Below are 18,927 nucleotides of genomic sequence, written 5' to 3' on the forward strand. Positions count from 1 at the left end.
AATGTGCTTCGCGCGACACAACGGCAGATATAACACAGCCCTCTTTCCAATACCAACCAAGATATAGTCCGCCCCGAACCGTCCGTGTCTTCTCGTTTATATCCAGCTGGTCACATATAAGTAAAAAATTCAGACTCTCGATTCAAGTAAGAAGGAAAGAAATTATTATTACTCTTGTTTGTGTGTGCGTGCGTGCGTGCGTGCGCGCGCGCGCGCATTTAATCAGTCCCTTGTAAATAATCGCTCAACACCAGATTTCTCCCTGACGCTCATTGCTCTGGAACCTTATGTGTAAATCATGCTCGACTAAGTTTACTTTACACAAGCGGCAAATATAAATCATAGAGCAGGATAGATCTGGCAATGCATCCGCTCCACTATAAGCTTTCCGACCGCGCGACCTGTCAACACTTAACAATTCAAATATGCTCCAAGCTTTTAGTACTAACGTTCTCATTATATAGTCCAATAAGCCCTACGATATCATTTATTAAGCGACCGAAACGAAGGATATTTTAACAAAGGAGCTACGCAAGGTCTATATTGATTAGTCAAAAAAAACAATACGCCCCAGATACATTTTTGACATTTCAATAAATAAAACGTAGCGACAAAGTTACTTTTTATCCCTATTTTCACTCTAAATAACTATTAGTTATTTACCGATAAATGGCGACTACTGAGAATCACCTCTGGAGTGAAAACAAACGGTTAATATTTCAATACGTGCCATTTCTTTCATGTCCATACTGGAAATATCAGAATTAGGCTTAAGAGAGGAGTTGAAAAATGCTGATAAAACAGCATTAAGGACTCTACATACAACATAGTATAGTATTACGTATGGTTGATTGTGTATTATGAGAAACAAACTATAGACGCCAGTTTAAAGGAGATAAACACTGACGTCAGTTTAATCGGTGAACCAATCCTCTTAATACGTGTTTCGGTACAATATGTTTCTATAAAATCTTTTAACCCTTAAAGGGCACCACCTCCTTTAAATTATATAAAGAACATACTGGATGTTTAACACCTAAGAGTATTTCAATATCTATGTTAATATAGATATGGGACATCTTTTTATAAAATTAAACAATCAACTTATTTATGATATGACTATTTTAAGGAAAATGTAAATTCATATCTTGGTGTGTGTGTGTGCGTGTATGGTAAATTATCTACGAAATTTCCAATTCAGCACAATTACTGGCTATAGTATATGTAGTATACAAAATTTACTGAGTGTCAGTAACACCTATATGGAACTTTAAGTGTTAAACTCCTTGTCGTGCCTTATTGTTGAAAAGTATCCGAGTCTCGTGAAAAAGGCTATTTCTCTCGTAGCTCCTTTGTCAAAGTATAGAGAAACTAGCAATATTGCTAACCAATAAGTGCTTCCTACTTGATTTCATAATGCTGCTTCAAGAAAAGGTCCTCGTCGCTTCTTAACATGTGCCCTTTATAATACATTATACATAGAGTAGGTAAACGGAAGGCTGTGCATCACAAGTAATATAGGCAATTCGTAATTACCATGCAGTACTCTAAAAATTAATAAACGAACACGAGCATTGTGTAATATGGTGTCTATGAAGTTATAGGGACGCGTGTGTAACCAACGCAACGACCCTTGCGTGACAATCTCTATAGCTGTATATGTAATGTAGATATGTACCTATGAAAACTGTAATAATACACTATAAAATTAGTTGCACCGAATATTTATTTTCACTGTCGCTCAATATTTTTACTAATTTCCTTTAATTATTTTTTAATTTCACCTTTAATAATCTCGCCTCATTTCACATCTCTCTATTTTACATTTCTTCTTCTTAACGTTTACAATGGAAACATTGTAAAATACTCTTCTACACATGCACCAGAATGGCCAATGGGTCTCTGTTTTCTTTCCAATTATTGGTAATGGACTATTTTAAGTTGGTAATGCGCAATATTGACCAATCAGCACTCTCAGATTCCATCATTCCGAGTGCTGTCCGAGTGCTGTATGTACAGTGAAGTCGGTCCGGGTCTACATAAACGGTCCCTCCACTTTTACGTCCAAGTTCATGTACAGTTACATGAGCTGGGAGGTCAGAGAGTGGGGGATCCATTTTTACCCAGGGACTGGTCAGACACTGGCTTCACGGGTGCTATAGTAAACTAATACGAATCTTCCATGCTGTTTTCGAGGTTAGGAAAACACCCTGTGTGTGTATATAGGCACTACTTTACATTCTCACTTCGTGGACGTTATATTGGTATACACGATTCTTGTATGAACCTAAGCTACGCCACGAATCAACGGACCTCTTCAAAGGTAATCTTTGTTTCGTCCGTTTTTCAGCTAGCCTAAAAATCGACACAATGGTTGGATTCAGCAGAGACAACAGTTGCTGAACTATTGAGCAATTCTTTTTAAACTCCTACTTCTTATTGGATAAAATTATAGGATCTAAGAGTAATAGCCAATAACATACACCATTCCCTCAACATTTGTCTCTACTGAATGCAACCAATGCGACACAAATATATAGTTCCTGTAATACGTAATGAACTACTTCAGTCTCACACCGATTCTTAGGGTGAGGTTCGCCAAGCCCGGCTTGGGGCTAGCCGGGCTAAACTCATACAGCTCATGTAACGGAAACTATACTACTTTAGCCCGAAAGTATACCATATTAGCCCGGCTAGCCCTCAAGCCGGACTTGGTGAACCTCACCCTTAGGGCCGGTGCCAGTACAAAGCAGGAAAGCCTCATATTCAACATAAGAACTAATAATCTGAAAAACTGCCAATCAGAATGTGTACTTTCAGATTTTTGCAATTATGTTGGATATGAGGCTTGCCTGCTTTTCGTACTGACACCGGCCCTTAGGCTAACTAGAAAACGGTCTTTGTATAGATCTATTTGGTTATATTAGTTATCGCGTGGATTGAGCAATAATCCGGAGAGCATATCTGCTGTACTCTGCAATGAGCTACAGTGATTATCAATGCCACTACTAAGCTAATTTCGCAGCATACACTGCAGTAATGTGAGTACCGATGACATACAGTAGTGAAACGTGAGAGACCATTGACTCATACTAGGGACCAGCGCGACCGTAGGTGTGATTTATTTATTTTTTTGTTATTTATATATATTTCTTTTGTTTGACAATAGGGGAGAGTGGAGCAGGAGTACTGCAAAACAAACAGTGAAGCCAGTCTGGAGCTAAACAGACCCCCCATTCTGACCTTCCAGCTCATATAAATATATGGGCTTGGACGTGAAAGTGGGGGGACCGTTTAGACCGAGGCTGGCCTGGCAGGACTGCAGTCTTCACTGCAAACGAATAATGCGCATGCGCAGATCAGCAGTTAACTGTACTCTGCCTGAGTCTGCCGCCTGCAGTCGCTGATCTCTGTGTAGTATCTGGTCGTGTCAATATACTCTGTAGATCTTGGCTCTCTCTTGGTTCTTGGCTACGCTACGCTGACCGACTGGCGTTGATTAGAGAGCTCGAGCAAGAGTTATGCTGCTTAAGAATACCAATGAAAGCGCGAATCAGCCAAGTGCATTATTCCACACAAGTCTGGAAAATATCTTCTATATAGTCATTTGTTTGTGCTAATAATATATTTACTGCCGTTGATCAGTTCAGATCCTGACATTTGTCAACAGTGGTGAGTACATTAATAATTAGTTTTTCTGCTTTTATACTGTGCAGCTCGGTTTATACTACGTACTATTTAAGAAAATTATATATACCAATTTCAAATATAATTTTATTACAAATAAAGCAACAAACATATTTCACCAGAGGAGTTGACGATAAGTAACGATCGTTAAACTATAATAAGTATGAAAGAATGAATAACCAGTTTCTGTGAAAGATTCGGGATTCCCCTCATTCATGTCTACCACCAATAGAAACCTCAGCTCAGCTTGGCTTTGCCATGGTTACCAATACTTATTCTGGCGCGCAGAACGAAGCTTGAGGAAATTTTGAGCAACTCTGTCTGTGCTGAATCACGGGTTGGGATAAACTTTCAATTTGAATTCAGTTGAATGTTGTTTAATGTAAACAAGCAAATGTTTCGTTTGATTACAATACAGATGGTCAGTAGGGATTATAAGGACAAAAAAGTCTCGCCGTGCAAGTATAGGCCTGCTGTGCAAACATAGTGGGAAATTGATTCGTATGTGTGGTTCAGCTACAGTGTATAGTATATCAATCTTTGTGTTAAAATATATATATATATATATATAGAAAGAGGGAGAGGCTAGCGGAACCACACGCACGATTCCATTTCCCACAGTGTATTAGCAACGACGCTATAGAACTTAAAATATCGAGTGGTGTATCTGCATGCGCGTTATCAGCAGCGCTATGTATATAGGTAAATTTCGTTTTTTCTATAATAACTTATGCGCGCGAATACGTATATAATTACACATTTCACTCCATCGTCACTGTGTTAGTATGCAACAGGCCCATATACAAAGTTTTTAGTCTCCGAATGTAACAAAGAAAATGCCTTTTATAATTTGTCTACTTTGCACATTTCGCTGTGTATCGTATATATATCTTTTGCGTTACGGGATCTGATCAGATTTTCACGATAAGTGCAAGCCGATAGAATGTAAAAATTTAATGAAACTTCCGACACATTAGCTGGCCTCATAGTATACTCCAGTTAAGTGTTTCTTTTACAAATTTTTATTTCAGGATTAATCAATTGGAGGACAAAACAGGGTTTTAATTATAATTGTACTGCAGAAATCTGAAGGAAATATGGAAGTACCTAATTCTAGTTGGGAGCATATAGCATCTTCCATGTTAAACGCTTATTTTAATGAAAACACTGTTGGACAAAATAAGCTTGAGCTGCCACTAAAAGGCAAGAGACTGCAAAATTCAATTGGATTAGCATTGTTCGCTAGAAACTTTTATGCGGACAGCAAAGAAAAGGAATTCTGGAAAACTGCCTTGTCGCAAGAATCTTGTATATTTGAAGGAGATTATTTGAAAAATATTAACATTATAATAAAAAATATGTACCAATCTTGTAATTTGGACAGATTCAGTGATAACATATTAGTAACCATACTACCAATTCAAGTTTATTCCAATGGGTTGCTGCATTGTTTTCCTTTGTTCAAATTTCGAGAAGATGCAAGATCCAGATTTTACTTTATTGATAATATAGGCGTTGTATATTCGTCTTTTCAAAAATGGAAAGCCAACAATGATTTGCCACCAGGTAATATGATATTTCCATCTAATGGAATTCTCGAGAAAAATAAGAAAACCAATACGGTATGTCACACCGTCAAGGAGACCAGAAGGGCTAAGCTAAGTTGGATGATTTTTAGTCTTATTCTCTCTACATTAAACGTGATTAATCAATGTATAGGTACTTGTGCCGCTTTATTACTAAACGGAGCCATCAATACGATGGGCTTATTAGAAGTGACATTGATTTTTAATGTGATCTCATTGATCAACACATTTGTCACGTTAAGAAATTTATTGCATTATAATACATTTTTTTGGACTTGTAAACGAGTCATAGATGCTATTATATCGGTTATGTCAACGTTTCTTATAAGCATTTATGTGGGAAAGATATTAATGGATATAATAATTCCGTCGAGCTTGATCATTGTATTTACAACATTATTTTCTTTTACTCTTCCAATTTGGATGGTCAAGCGATATTTTACTCGTAACAATCAAGGCCAGACAGCTTGTAATAGCCGCATTGGCAAGTTGAGCCCACATCTTCAAAAGTTATTTAGAGAAATACGTCAATCATACAAGGACGATAATGTTGTTAAATTTCTTTATGAATGTTGGAAAGATGGGTATGATCCTATGCGCATTGCTACAATATTGATCGAAATAGGAGAATGTAAAAACTTTAAATGCCAACGAGAGCCTCTAAATAGGCAAAATTTTATTTACTATGCCTTTGGACGTGACTGGACATTAGAAGACTTAGTAAGGTTAAATGCAATTAATCGGTTTAAATTGTTCACATCAAAATCCTTCCTAAGAAACCCAAAAATATTTTGTGAATATGTCAAAGAAGAATTATTCACTACTGATTTCACTTATCAAGGAGAAACATTGCATAGAAATTATAATTATTACTTATTTCGTATACAAATGGAGTCTTTCTTTGAAACGAAGCGAACTGGAAATATAGATACGGAAAGTAGCTCTGACTCATCTCCAAGGTAAATTTATCAAACTAATTCATAATAAATAAAGTAACGTTGTATCTTTATTTGTTTTTTTACCTTTCAGTTTTTGGGTTTTAACAGTAACAACGTACAATGCCATAATACAAAGCATTTCATCAGAGTATTCCATAAAGGAAAAAATATTATCTCGGATCAGAATACCCCTGTTGAAAGTAGTAGTCGTTAGCTCTTATCAGCCTGATTCTGGTAAATTTTCAATGCAGTATTTTATTAAAGTGCTTTCCAAATCAATTACTTGTATAATAAAATTAATCAGAGGTATACTACAAATAGGTCTCGATCAACAAATCAGTGCATTGAAAACGTTGTCCGATCAGGTTGGCTTAAGACTATTCAACAAAATTCTTCCCCATCAGAAGGAATTGCTGGAAAAATTATTTTTGGACTTGGAATTCTATAAATCTTATAGCGTAAGCCAAGTTTTACTCGAGTTTGCTGTGGAGATGATGCCAAAAGAGTTGTACGATATGAATTGTTACTGTAGATTCGGGATGGCTGTGTTAGATAATGAATATGCAAAGATCGGGAAGAAGAATCATGTTTTATCAATTTTTGATAAAGAATCAGCTAAATTATGTAAGAAGCTTAATATTTTTATGATTTATTACTGCTATATACCTATCAATATTTCTCTCTCTCTCTCTCTTTTCTTTAGTTTATAATATTATGACTTTTGTGTAACGCGTATAGATAATTATCTGCTGGCCGCTGACATTGTATTTGGAGACGGGGAGTTGATGTACGAAGAAGTTTCAGACATTGATTACAATAGTTCAGCAATTGCCCTTAATAAGATGAAACTTAAGAAACTTCAGGATGTATTCAATAAGCATAGAGATATTGCAATTTCGGAGAAAATGTATGGAAGTGCTCTGAAAATTCTTCCAAACCTTTCAGAAGCAGAGAAGAATAGACGAATTAAATTGTTAGCTCAGACGGATGATTGCAATGGAATTAAATTTACGAGCGAAGCTTCCGCAGCCTATCATTTGTATAAGCATTATTTCGACAAACCTTACTTGAAAGATTACGTAAGGAATGCAAATTCAGTGATAGCTCATGGCAATTACATGAGGAACCCTCAAAATTTGAAAGACGGCGTCTTTGAGTATTTGATACAAGATCAAAAGGCGATCGTGGATGTTAACGGTGGAGGTTTTGTCCGACTTCGAACATTTTTTACCGTCAACGAAATAAGATAGTTTATAGATTTACATATTTCTGCATAAAAGGTGTGTGCCGCACAAGTATCGCATTGGAATTTTTATCCATCGATTCCTGGAAGACTATATATATATATATATATATATAACGAAGATTATTGTTCCAGGTAAAATATGTCAATTAGTTTTATAATGTTTCATTCGAGCTTTATCATTGCGGCATTACATTGACCAACAATGACCGAACGGTCGGAAGGTCTATATAAGAGACTTTTCTTTGTCCCGAAAATGGGAGAAAAAACATTAGATTCATCGCGCGTATCAAATTTTGCCATTTAATTATTTTTCAACATGTTTATTTTAACCTTTCAACAATATCACTTGTGTCATTCTAATGATTGGGTGTTCGACGAGAGCCCGAAGATTCATAGTTTTGTATTTTTATTAAAAATTGTCAAATTTTTTTGCAGTATTCATCTACTTTTTTCTATAAGCGTGGTGTCGTACAATTTTCATTTCTATACATGTTTATGATTTGCGTCACGGCCGGTATACTTTATAATATATTCGAATTGAAAGATGTTGCAAGCTTGCGCTCATTTAATGAAAGCATATGTCAAATCTAACATATGGAAGACTCTTCACGATAAATCCCGACTATTGTATTTCGCGATTGAGCCCTCGTGCGAATAATCCACCTATGTCATTGTTACACGAAAAATGGTACAGATAGCATTCATAATGTAGCATCTATACCCCTATATAAATCGCGAAACGACAATTATTATTAGTTTTCGGAGACAATTTTTCAGATATCCTATCGTATAATGTTTACATGTATATCACGTTCAGTCAATATTCTAAATATTAAAGTCACTCAAGAGAATATCCTGCATGATTCAAGCTATTTTTATAATCCCCCTTACACTTTTTTCTATATGTATATTATATAATAGGACGATTTGAGAAAACCTACCATGTACCCTTCATCTTTCAAATCTCGTAGGAGATGTGGTAATTTGCAAAAATCCTTCGATTCTATTATCAAGGGTACATTTTTTTTTTTTTTTTTTCAATTGATCTTGTATTAAACCAGTCGAATAGCCCCCTTCCCCCTTACCCTCGGAGCGAAGTTAAGCCAACCATTGGAATGTTAAATGCGAAAGGTTTCAAAATCTCAAGGACGGTAGGTATATTGAAAAATGTATACGATGTATACATGGAATAATACAGTGCGATTAATATTTTGTATATATTTTTTATACGTGTATAACTATAAGACTGCATGCCTGTTACGATCATGTATACACATTGCGATAATTCGTTGTAAAATATAAAAAGGTGTATGTATATAACGAAGAAAGAACCGAAGCTTTTATTTCCCAATAATAAATAAATTGATGATAGACTTTTTTGATTTTTTCAACAAGTGCAGGATGATGCTGAAATGGAGCGTTAATGAATGACACTTGGAAAACTTGATTGACCGATGATCGGGATGAGATTTGGCTTTATCTTGCAGAAAAGGTCGATCGTTTTCATCAAGGATATCGATCTCTAAAATATAGGAAGGGAAGGAGGCAGCGGTAGTAGTGGTCACGTGGGGCAAGAGAAGAACGAGGATTCTCTCGCTTGATATTCTATTGGCCCCATATAGCTCGGTATCTTCGCGAAGAAAGCGTACTGCGGAGGAGACGAATAGAAGTGGGATGGGGCAATCTCCCCTTCTCCCTTGCTCTCTGCTGCAATTGTGTCGCGCGAATCCAGATAGAATGACAGATAACTCGAGCAGCCACTCGATCGTTCGTTCGTTCAGTGATGGATCTGTTTGCAGGCCTGCTCTCGACCACTCTCGATACTCGACTCTCGGCTCCTTTGCCCGCGTATATTCACTATCAACCTGTGCAATCTCACCATATAATAGCTTTATTTATTATTATACGCGTTCAAAGACATCCAATAATATATTGTTTGTAAATCCACAATTTAGAATTTTATTATACATCACAGATTGCATCCACCCATTCCAACACACGCGCTACTCTTCACTTTGGACCCTTATACTTTATTCTGGTGCTTCGAAAGCGGCATGCGAAACTCTTTTTCTGCCATAAGTATCGAGTGGAAAAACTTATAAGTCGATATGATTTACACTGCAATAAATTGTACCTGCACCTTTCAAAGATGTTCGGCCTAAGAGTTCTGTGCAAATGAATTACGATAGTTATTTCAGGAGAAAAAAGATTAAAATTATTACGTACTGCTTCTCGTACGAGGGGGTGTTATAATTTTCAACAAAAATATAAGCAAATATTGCTTTTGAAAAATAGAAAAGCTTATAATCAAAATATTCCATATATAATACATCGAATAGTTTATTATATCATTTTGCTTGTGCCGAATAATGTTTAGTAGTACTTAATAGCAACTTTGCTGATTCATTCTAATTAATTGAAAGAATCTGCAAGGTTGTTTATCAACGAAAGATTCCCGATCGAAATAAGCATCGATATATTATCTGCAAAGGTAGCTCTCTCTCTCTCTCTCTACCGGGATAACCTGGTCGAAAATATATTTCCAGGTGCAATAGATATGGCAATTCAAAGAACCAATCACCTAATTACATAAACATGAGAAATAAAAGTGCAGCATCAACACTCTCATTGTTATAGGTCGATAAACGGTTCCGAGGGTATCGTTTAAATCAGCATGCATTTGGACTAATATAATTCAAGTACGAGAATGCAGAGCGGAGCTGCACATGTCCAAGTAGAAAGATGAATTTGATGGCGCGCGCGCGGCTGACAGTCCGAACGCACTTCTTTTGATAATTAAACATCGACATGCGTTCAGTCCACTGAAAAAGGTGAAAATTATTCAAAGAATTAATCTTCGGTACTGCTTATGATTCTATGTATATTATACACGTATTCGATCAATCATTATATTGCATGATTAAATCTCTTAATTGCTTGAAATCAGAAATCTGATCTTCTGCTTGCACGTACATTGACTCGATCTCTTCAGTGAAATATAAGACAAAAGATAGACATCTAAAGGCGTAAGCGAGAAATGTTTTATATATATACATATAAAATGGTAAAAACGAAACCACAGCGACCAGCCGTATCTCTGTTGCGCCTGCTATATACCTATACTATTCTTCAGAGTACGTTATACATGGTATGTGCTATATATTCATTATGGAAGAAAACCCATCGGGACTGCAAGAAGATGTGAACAAATTGTCGCGTGTCAGCAGTTGTACAGTTTAAAGAGGTGCTTATTTTAACCAGAAGATGAAGTGCAGAAAAACAATTTAATAGTGTTTTTAATTGAGATACTGCAGCAAAGTATACATAGTATGTCGTCGGTGCAGAGTGGAGATTTAAATATTCCATCATTCTCTCATTTAGTCTATGTCTCTGTGGCTGCGCGCGATTCCCTATACTTTATTGCTTTTTCTTCGCGTGAATTGTGTCATTAAAATGAAGAATACGACGCAGTAGAGGACCATCTAGAAAGAGTTATAGAAGAAAAGAGAGTACGGGGATTTATGGAGTACTGCGATATATACGAGTCAGATTAACCATCATCGATGAGGCTCGTTAGTCATTTAAGTCATGTAGTATATACGTATATCAATTTATTGCATACTTGATCGACACGATGCTTTAAAACACATTTAATGATTTACTTCTTTTTTTAGCAACGTTCTGAAACACACGAGCCTCTCTCTCTCTCTCTCAGTCAATTATTGTCACCCCTAGGCGCATACCGTAAAGATTATTAAAGATTTTCAATAACTGTACTTTTCTTTGAAGGAACAGTTGAGCTTGCGAAGAAGAGAGTCGAATGCACTCGCGCTAATGAACGCTTAATGATATTTAAACGTATACGAAGGAGGAAAACGTGCTGAGAGTTAAATCCAAACACTATATGTATATACATATATATATATATATATATGTGCAGTATGGCATATAGGCAGGCGTCTCTGGCGCCAAGTTCATCTGATCTATTTGTGCTCATCGATGTGTGTGCATGATTGATCAGTAATCCTATATATTAAAGCCTTTGGTTTTATATCTTACAGTTATACGTATATATATAAGATCAATAATAAGCACTAATTGTGAGCAACTCTAACTGCAGACCTTGAAATCTCTACTTTGGATAATTGTTGAAATTCGATCATTAAAATCTCGGGATTAAGCCTAAATGAATTATCGCTTAATTCTATTATAATCTTTCATGGAATATTATAACAGTGATTTAATCGTACCAGTTTATACGTTTTGCTCATCATTTCGTAAAACGTCTCCCCCGTACGTTCATCTACTGCGAAGAAGAAAGGGGAAGCACAAACCTCGTTATAATTAATTATATGTGTGTGTATAGTCGCAAGCAAAAGATCTCTCTATTGATTTCTCCAATGTATATATATATATATACTATACGTCTATCATGATTATCGCAGTTGTGGCATGAAAGAAGGGAAGAAGAAGAAAAAAGAATATATACGCGTTATTCGATACTGAATCCTGCTAGTACCCTGCAGATTGCTCGTCTTTTCAGATGGCTCTCAGTATGATTGTAAATGAGAGGCATTCGTAATGTGCGAAATTCCTCGAGGCTATCGTGCATACAATTTCTCTGCGACGCGAATTGACGTAGTTTTCAGCTTTAATGAAAAGACACGGGTGAAAGCTGTAGGTCGCGTTTTACGCACTAAGGACGAGCAACGAATTCGGCCTATTGAGAAGTCGACTCCCCCCTCCCCCTGATGGTCCCATACACGCATACAAACATATACATATATAACACGTACTACATGTATACTTTAAAGCCGTCAAATGATTAATGACAATAGATGTTCCACGCTGATTACGGCATCCTGGCAAAATCCTTGCAACTGATGAAATTAGTTTACCTCTGCAGGTAATTTGATTGATCGACTCGACGCTCATCGCAGCATCACAACCTTTCTTTATTATGATCATCCACTCTTTCCCTGCTCTGTATGTGATATGCTCATATATATATATCTACCTATACTTTGTTGAATCTTCGCTTTACGTCGCATAACGGGGAGCCTCCAATAATTTCTCTTTTCTCCTGCAATTTTTATGCTCGTTAATCAGCCATGGCTTTACCAAACACAGATATAATTAAAGTTTATTGCGTTTAAACGACTGCTCTCCCTCTCTCTCTCTCTCTCTCTCTCTCTCTCTCTCTCCCATCAAAGAACCACGCGCGCATTAAAAAATTATTCCTTAATTGATAATTTAAGCTTTTTATTATACGTGTAGTTATATTTATTCGTTAGAACTTCATCAAAGTATACTATCATTAATTTAATCAAGAGACACGGTAAGTATATACATACCGCCGAACGCTCTACCGTGCAACTACTATACGGCAAGTTTGGCCGTTCCAATTTTCAGGCCCATTCTTCTTTCCCGTGAATGATACATTATCATGATTTAAGCGAAGCGTCTCTTAAATAGGGTTTAAAAATCCTTTCAAATGAAACGTAGAACGTGAAAAGCGACCCACGCAATCCAGAGATCTCACATACCCGTTTCTATGTACGATTATGTCAAAAATAAGATTCTTCCCCTTCATATTCTCCTGCAATTTCTGGTGGCTGTCTTCGTCTCTGAACTTAATCGCTAAGGCAAAAATGACGTCATTTTCATAGCCCTGCCAATAACGTATCTATGTATATACGCGCGTGCGTCCTCTTAATCTAAGTCGATATATCGTCGTCTCTGTCAATTATCGCAGTTTATTGTGTGGATATATTTATTGAGGTTATACATTATGTTGTGTGATTTTCTTTATTTTCCGAATACATTAAAATACAATGTGATTATATGTTATGCTGGGATTGTGTGTAATTTTATCAATCAAATTTTAACTCTATTTTTCGTATAGTTTTTGTATATTTTTTTCAAATCACGCCCCACCATGTTGGATCCACCACTTTTAATTTTGCCACTTTCATTTTGAGACTAATAATTAGCATGTCCATAAATATGTCAAACAAACTGGGAAATCATTGTCTTTGATAAAATATAGGTAGAGAAATTGTCAATAAACAGATAAAATTTAAAAACAAAAATAAATTTGACTTAGCTCCAGTCCTTCAAATTGAAAGTAACACATTCCTGTAATAGTTATCCCACAAAAAACAAGCTTCGCTTGTACAAAAAAGACGGCAAGTACATAGTAAAATAAAATATTCCAATTAAAGAAATGAGTGAAATTCTACAAAAGAAGCTTGTTTTTTTGTGGATTTTTATTTATACTTCAATTATTTCCCCTTATTACTCCCAAATAAATACCTAACACTAGAACGGTACAGTTATTTCACAAAATTTTCATGTGGGCATTATGTAAATCTTGAATCGAAGAGCCCTTTTTTTATTTATTATTATATTGTTTGTTTCAAACGATACCAATGTTGCGGTAGAAATCGAATGGCCCGGTTCGTATAAGGAGAAGGTAAAAAGACGCAAGTAGCTTGGATCAGGGGACAAAAAGATTACGAGTTATGGCGAAGGTTTATTGTCGGGGTAGTACGTAACTAATTACGGCAAATCTTTAATTGGCTGATAGAAGGTTTGGTAAAAGGAGCGGTGGAGTAGAGGGAAGCGCACATACACACGCCGATGGGCAACGCTGCAACGGGCGAAACGCGAGTAATGCTAGCAACTTGAGCACCGTAATGACAAGTCCTCGTAATTAGGCATTTTAATGCATGGACCAATTTCACGCAGCGACTTGGCTCTCCTCCTCGAATGAACCGTGCCAAATACATATTTTCACCTGTTTCCTTCATACTAGTTCGCACACTAGAAAATCAAAGCAATTTACGAGTATGTTCATGATACATATGCGCGAGTAGGTATATATATAGTATGATATACCAGCAAATTTTACGCATCGACACCAAAGCCATTTTCCACTTTGTCCATTCGTTTAGCGTCGTAACTAAGCAAATAATTACGATAGGACTGTACTTTACAGTCCTAAATATAATATATATATATATATATATAGGTGTGAGCTCAAGCAGAAATGATTCTCTCAATTTAATTGGCTCTAGTCAGCCTATCTCTTTACAATAATCGCTAATGGCTGGCTGCTTTCAAAAACGGCGTAATCTGTAAAAATAATAAATATTCCTATAGGTGAAACAAACGAGTTACGTGCTTACATGTAGTTTTCGCGTGAATATACAAGCGTGCGAAGCTTTATTGCGTGGCAAGGAGGAGGAGGAGGAGGAGGAGGAGGAGGAGGAGGAGAAGGACGACGAGGGTGGCGTAAACACGTGTAGAAGCAATTTGAAAAGGCGCGTAGCACGTAAGTATGTACCTCTCGAGATAAGACCCCCTGCCTTAAGACGGGGCGCCGCTTTTCGGTGCCTCAACGCGTCCTTTTTTTCTACGACTTTGCACGAGCCCCTATATCACCTCTTTCTCACACTCGCGCAACTCTTTTCCGCCTCTATATATATATATATATATATATATATATATATTTTACCAGTTTTGTTTGATCCACACGTCGAAATAAGTGGTTCGCAGTCTCGCGAGGACCTAATTAAAATATTCTGTCCACGCATGCATCAATTGGAAGGAGTAGGTATATGTATATCTTTTACGAGTTTACCTATATATTTGAAAAATAATAAATTAATTTGAATGCATGTGCTCCTTTTTTCTCTTGCATTTAGTTTAGTATAATTACGGCGAGTCTATAGATGTATATAGTAACTGCGCGGTTGTGCTTGAAAATTTGCTTTTTTCTTTGTTCCACCGCGAGTAGAGGCCGGTATCTCTCCAGCCCTAGAACGAATCCAACGGGCAGCTAACGGTTCGTGCTCTCACCGCAGAGTAATAAATATTTTCGCAGGTTTCCTGCTTGCATTGTGTTGCTCGCGATAAAATCGTGAACGAACCTTGTACAGCTTCGCGTGCAATTCGGACAATGCGCTTATTGGCTTATAGCAAATAACCCACTAGCCGTCTTGATGGGGTTTCGTCCTATAGTCAATTTTAGCACATGGCGGCGCGGGCGCTCATTTGGATTATCGCCGTGCGAGGTATAACCGCGCTGCTGCACCGACCACGCCACCGACCAGTTTATTGCAGGTCATGCTTTCGCATTGCATCGTGCAGCTACGGATGAAAATACATTCCAAATCGCACAGGTGTGTATACTTTCCATCAAGAATTTCCAAAGCTATCCTCGTAATATCGCAATATCCCTGCACAAAGGGAGTATTAAAATCTATGCCTCAACCCCCCGCGCCGTGTATACTATAGGAAATGGGAGCACCGAGCAGAGGGATGAGTATCGTGGCGAGCTGCAGTTGGTACGCGAAAAGCACATATACACATGTGCTCTACGCGCATAAACTTGGAAAGATAATAAGGTGGACCAGCCGCAGTGATGTTAACAAGCTCCGACTCTCCGTCGGGGAATAGTGATAGATAAAGTTGGGACCTCCTCCCCCTCTATCTTAGCCCGTATCAAACAATAACATTTTTTTATCCCAATAAATATATATCGCAGTATATATACATATCCCCATTATGATATATACCTCATCTTTATAAATATTTATATTTGTTATCAAAGAGTTTTAGTGTGGATGAAGTTATATACTCTTCGATATGAACAATCCTTTTTTCCTCCTTCACAATCAGTCGTTATATTTATCAGGAAAAGTATAAGAGTACATTTTTTGCTCAATGAACGTAATAATCGCAGTAATATTTAGGGCCCCGAGGTATTCGGAGACGTGTCTGCACTCTGCAGCGCTCGAGTCTCGAGGTTCGAGGTAGCATATAGAATTATTCTAGATGGAGCGAATGTTATAGTATGTGCGGAAGTTGTATGGGGATTTTAATATAAGGCTTTCCCTTTAGTTTGAGCTGCGCGGCGCCGCGCCGTGCCATTGCACGCGGCAGAAATACGAGCCTTGAGGTATCTCTGCAAATAATGTGAAAAAGGAAAAAGCAATGTTTTCTCGGTACAGGTATATGTATATTGTGTATACTGTCAACTTGGCGTGCAATCCGCAAAAGCATAGATGGCTGGCTGCAGGACGATCGACAAACGCTGATCGATGAAAAATATATACAAAGGCAAAAGCGTATATATAAATTACTTATTGGGGCTAATGTATATAAGAAGAAAGCGCTGCTCGCTCCTGCAAAATCGATCGTCGATAACGCGATCGCATCTCTATACGATTGAAAGTTGAATGCACGCAGTCTATATGGAAGAACACGTTGGGAGTAATCATCATTCTCGCCAATCGCAATCGGCTAAATTTCTATAGCTTATTTCGATCGTTACGGTTCCTATGCGACTCTCTTTTAATTTCATGCACGGAACATTGTATCGCGCGATTATTGAAAAGAACCATGGATTTTTAACGATTCGCCCTTCTTCCTTTTTGCACAATTACTCTCGATATTATCGGCATCCACTTTCTGATATACTTTAATATATTTATTTCGTTGTAATTGAGCAAATCTCATGCATCGTACGTGCATGGTCGTTGAGAATAAAGTCCATATATATTTGGCAACAAGTAAAATGCATAATCCGTGAATGAAGAGCAAAGAGCTGTGTGTTCGAACGCACCATATATATATACATACATATATACCTACATGCATGTAGCCTCGCGTTTGATAAATATGCCCTCCCTCCGTCTCGCGGAAGCAGCAACCTGTTGCTTCTTCTATATAGTTGTAGGAGAAATAACGCAGCTATACTGCAGGCATGCGCTCGAAAGCAGTGCAAAGATATAACATGTATACATATATCTACCGATATTCACGCCACGGTGAATCGGCATGGATGGAAATACCACTGCAATTCACAACCTGCAGTAATAGATTTCTTTCTAATCTTAAGTGTGTTAATAAACCGTCCGATGCGCATACATGTCGTATGATTCTCCGAAAGTTTTGTGCAAGTGCAGAACAGACTTGTTTATATTTACACACGCGTATATACATATAAGATGAGATTGGCATATATATTTACATAGACAAGTGCAGAGTCGAGCGCGCCTTTATCAGGATAACAGCTTTATACATGCATGCATGCACGCAAGGTACAAGAGGACGTGTGGTCTGCTGTCTACGGCGTGTTTGGAATTCAAGAGAAATTAGCCTATAGGTGGCCAATCTTGCAGGCGAGGGATGATTGATAACCCTCCGGTAAGAGGTGTGTGTGTGTGTTATCAGCCATTTCTCCTCGCGTACGCAGTTAATGTTCGCGTCAAGATGGAGCGTGACGTTGACCGCGACGCCACTTGTGACGCGCACCTTTCTTTTTTCACTCTTCCTCCTTTCCGCATATATATACAAGTCTACCTTCCCTATCCCTATCCCTGTCGTCTCGTGTACGATATACTGCACATATATGGAGCTGCGACGAAAATGATTGGCACAGCTTGGTGTGCCGTCAGTTGAAATTTGAAAAAAGAATAACGTACATACATATACATACATATATATATATATATATATATGTATACGTCAAGAGCATAATTCCAGAGAAGATAAAACTTTTACATGCTAATGTTCCTTCTAACGCGTTCATTGTAAAAGTCTGCCAGATGCGGCGCAAATGTCGAAGAAATTTCAAAATCGTTGTGAAATGATCATGCAGATATCCCAAGTGAGATTAAACTTGGAAATATAATTAGGGTATGTAGGTATTACGCAGTTTATATAGTATAGGCTCGGTGAATGTGCGAACGAAAAGCACGGACTATGCCAACTTTCCACAGGAATATTAAATGCAATTTACTGGAGAACGCGCGTATCCCATGGGATTTTATAGCAGGATTAGCGTATTATATGATAATGCGATAGGCTCTAAACACGGTTAATGAGACTAGCTTCTACGTAAAATAAGCAGGAGTAAGAAATGGTGCCGTGCCGTACGTTAATTCGGCCATTCAACGTGCTACTCGCTTCCTCTATAGCAATAATAATAATGTACGTAACCTATGCCCTATATCGAGATATTTCGATCTCTTGAAGTAGACTCGAGATTGGATTCACCGGTCTCTCTCTCTCTCTCTCTCAACTTGTATGTACGGATTACACGAAATACCTTACGCGTATATACGTTCACCATGCACCTAAAACTGTCGATCATTCCTATTTCCTATCATCGGATCAATTTTCTCACCTTTGCCTCATCCGAACCTCTCTGTCTTATCTTGATCATTTTTTTGACACAATATCTTTTCATATTTAATATCAAAAGAAATACCCCCCGTTGTACACTATACTATATATATATAACTCTCCTCTATTTCAAGAATAAACTTTATATACGTTTGAGCTATAACTGTTTTTTCTTTTTCTATATTATATATAGCCAAGAAATATTCTCAAGTCCCTCGGATCCTGACGTTATTTCTATTATATTATATCAATTGTTTAACAATTTTTACACGCA

General features: G+C 37.3%; 2 protein-coding genes across 4 annotated transcripts in view; both read left to right on the top strand.

Moving 5' to 3' along the window:
• LOC136784921 (uncharacterized) overlaps positions 1-18,927 on the top strand; it is an 88,632-nt gene that overhangs the window by 61,348 nt on the left and 8,357 nt on the right. The window lies entirely within an intron of this gene.
• LOC136784920 (uncharacterized) lies at positions 51-8,810 on the top strand. Of its 3 annotated transcripts, none has more exons than XM_066745872.1 (6): positions 51-146; positions 3,170-3,672; positions 4,719-6,232; positions 6,303-6,445; positions 6,533-6,835; positions 6,950-8,810. In XM_066745872.1, the coding sequence occupies exons 3-6, from the start codon at positions 4,785-4,787 to the stop codon at positions 7,459-7,461; spliced, it is 2,406 nt and encodes an 801-aa protein (XP_066601969.1). In that variant the 5' UTR covers positions 51-146; positions 3,170-3,672; positions 4,719-4,784; the 3' UTR covers positions 7,462-8,810. The 3 variants fall into 3 exon arrangements, with proteins under 3 accessions (XP_066601969.1, XP_066601970.1, XP_066601971.1); XM_066745873.1 differs by lacking the exon at positions 51-146 and adding an exon at positions 1,620-2,323; XM_066745874.1 differs by lacking the exon at positions 51-146 and adding an exon at positions 2,694-3,041.

This window comes from Prorops nasuta, unplaced genomic scaffold (genome assembly GCF_024137725.1).
Source record: "Prorops nasuta isolate Cenicafe-Biocafe unplaced genomic scaffold, Cenicafe_Pnas_1.2 PNAS00101, whole genome shotgun sequence".
Lineage (NCBI taxonomy): Eukaryota > Metazoa > Arthropoda > Insecta > Hymenoptera > Bethylidae > Prorops > Prorops nasuta.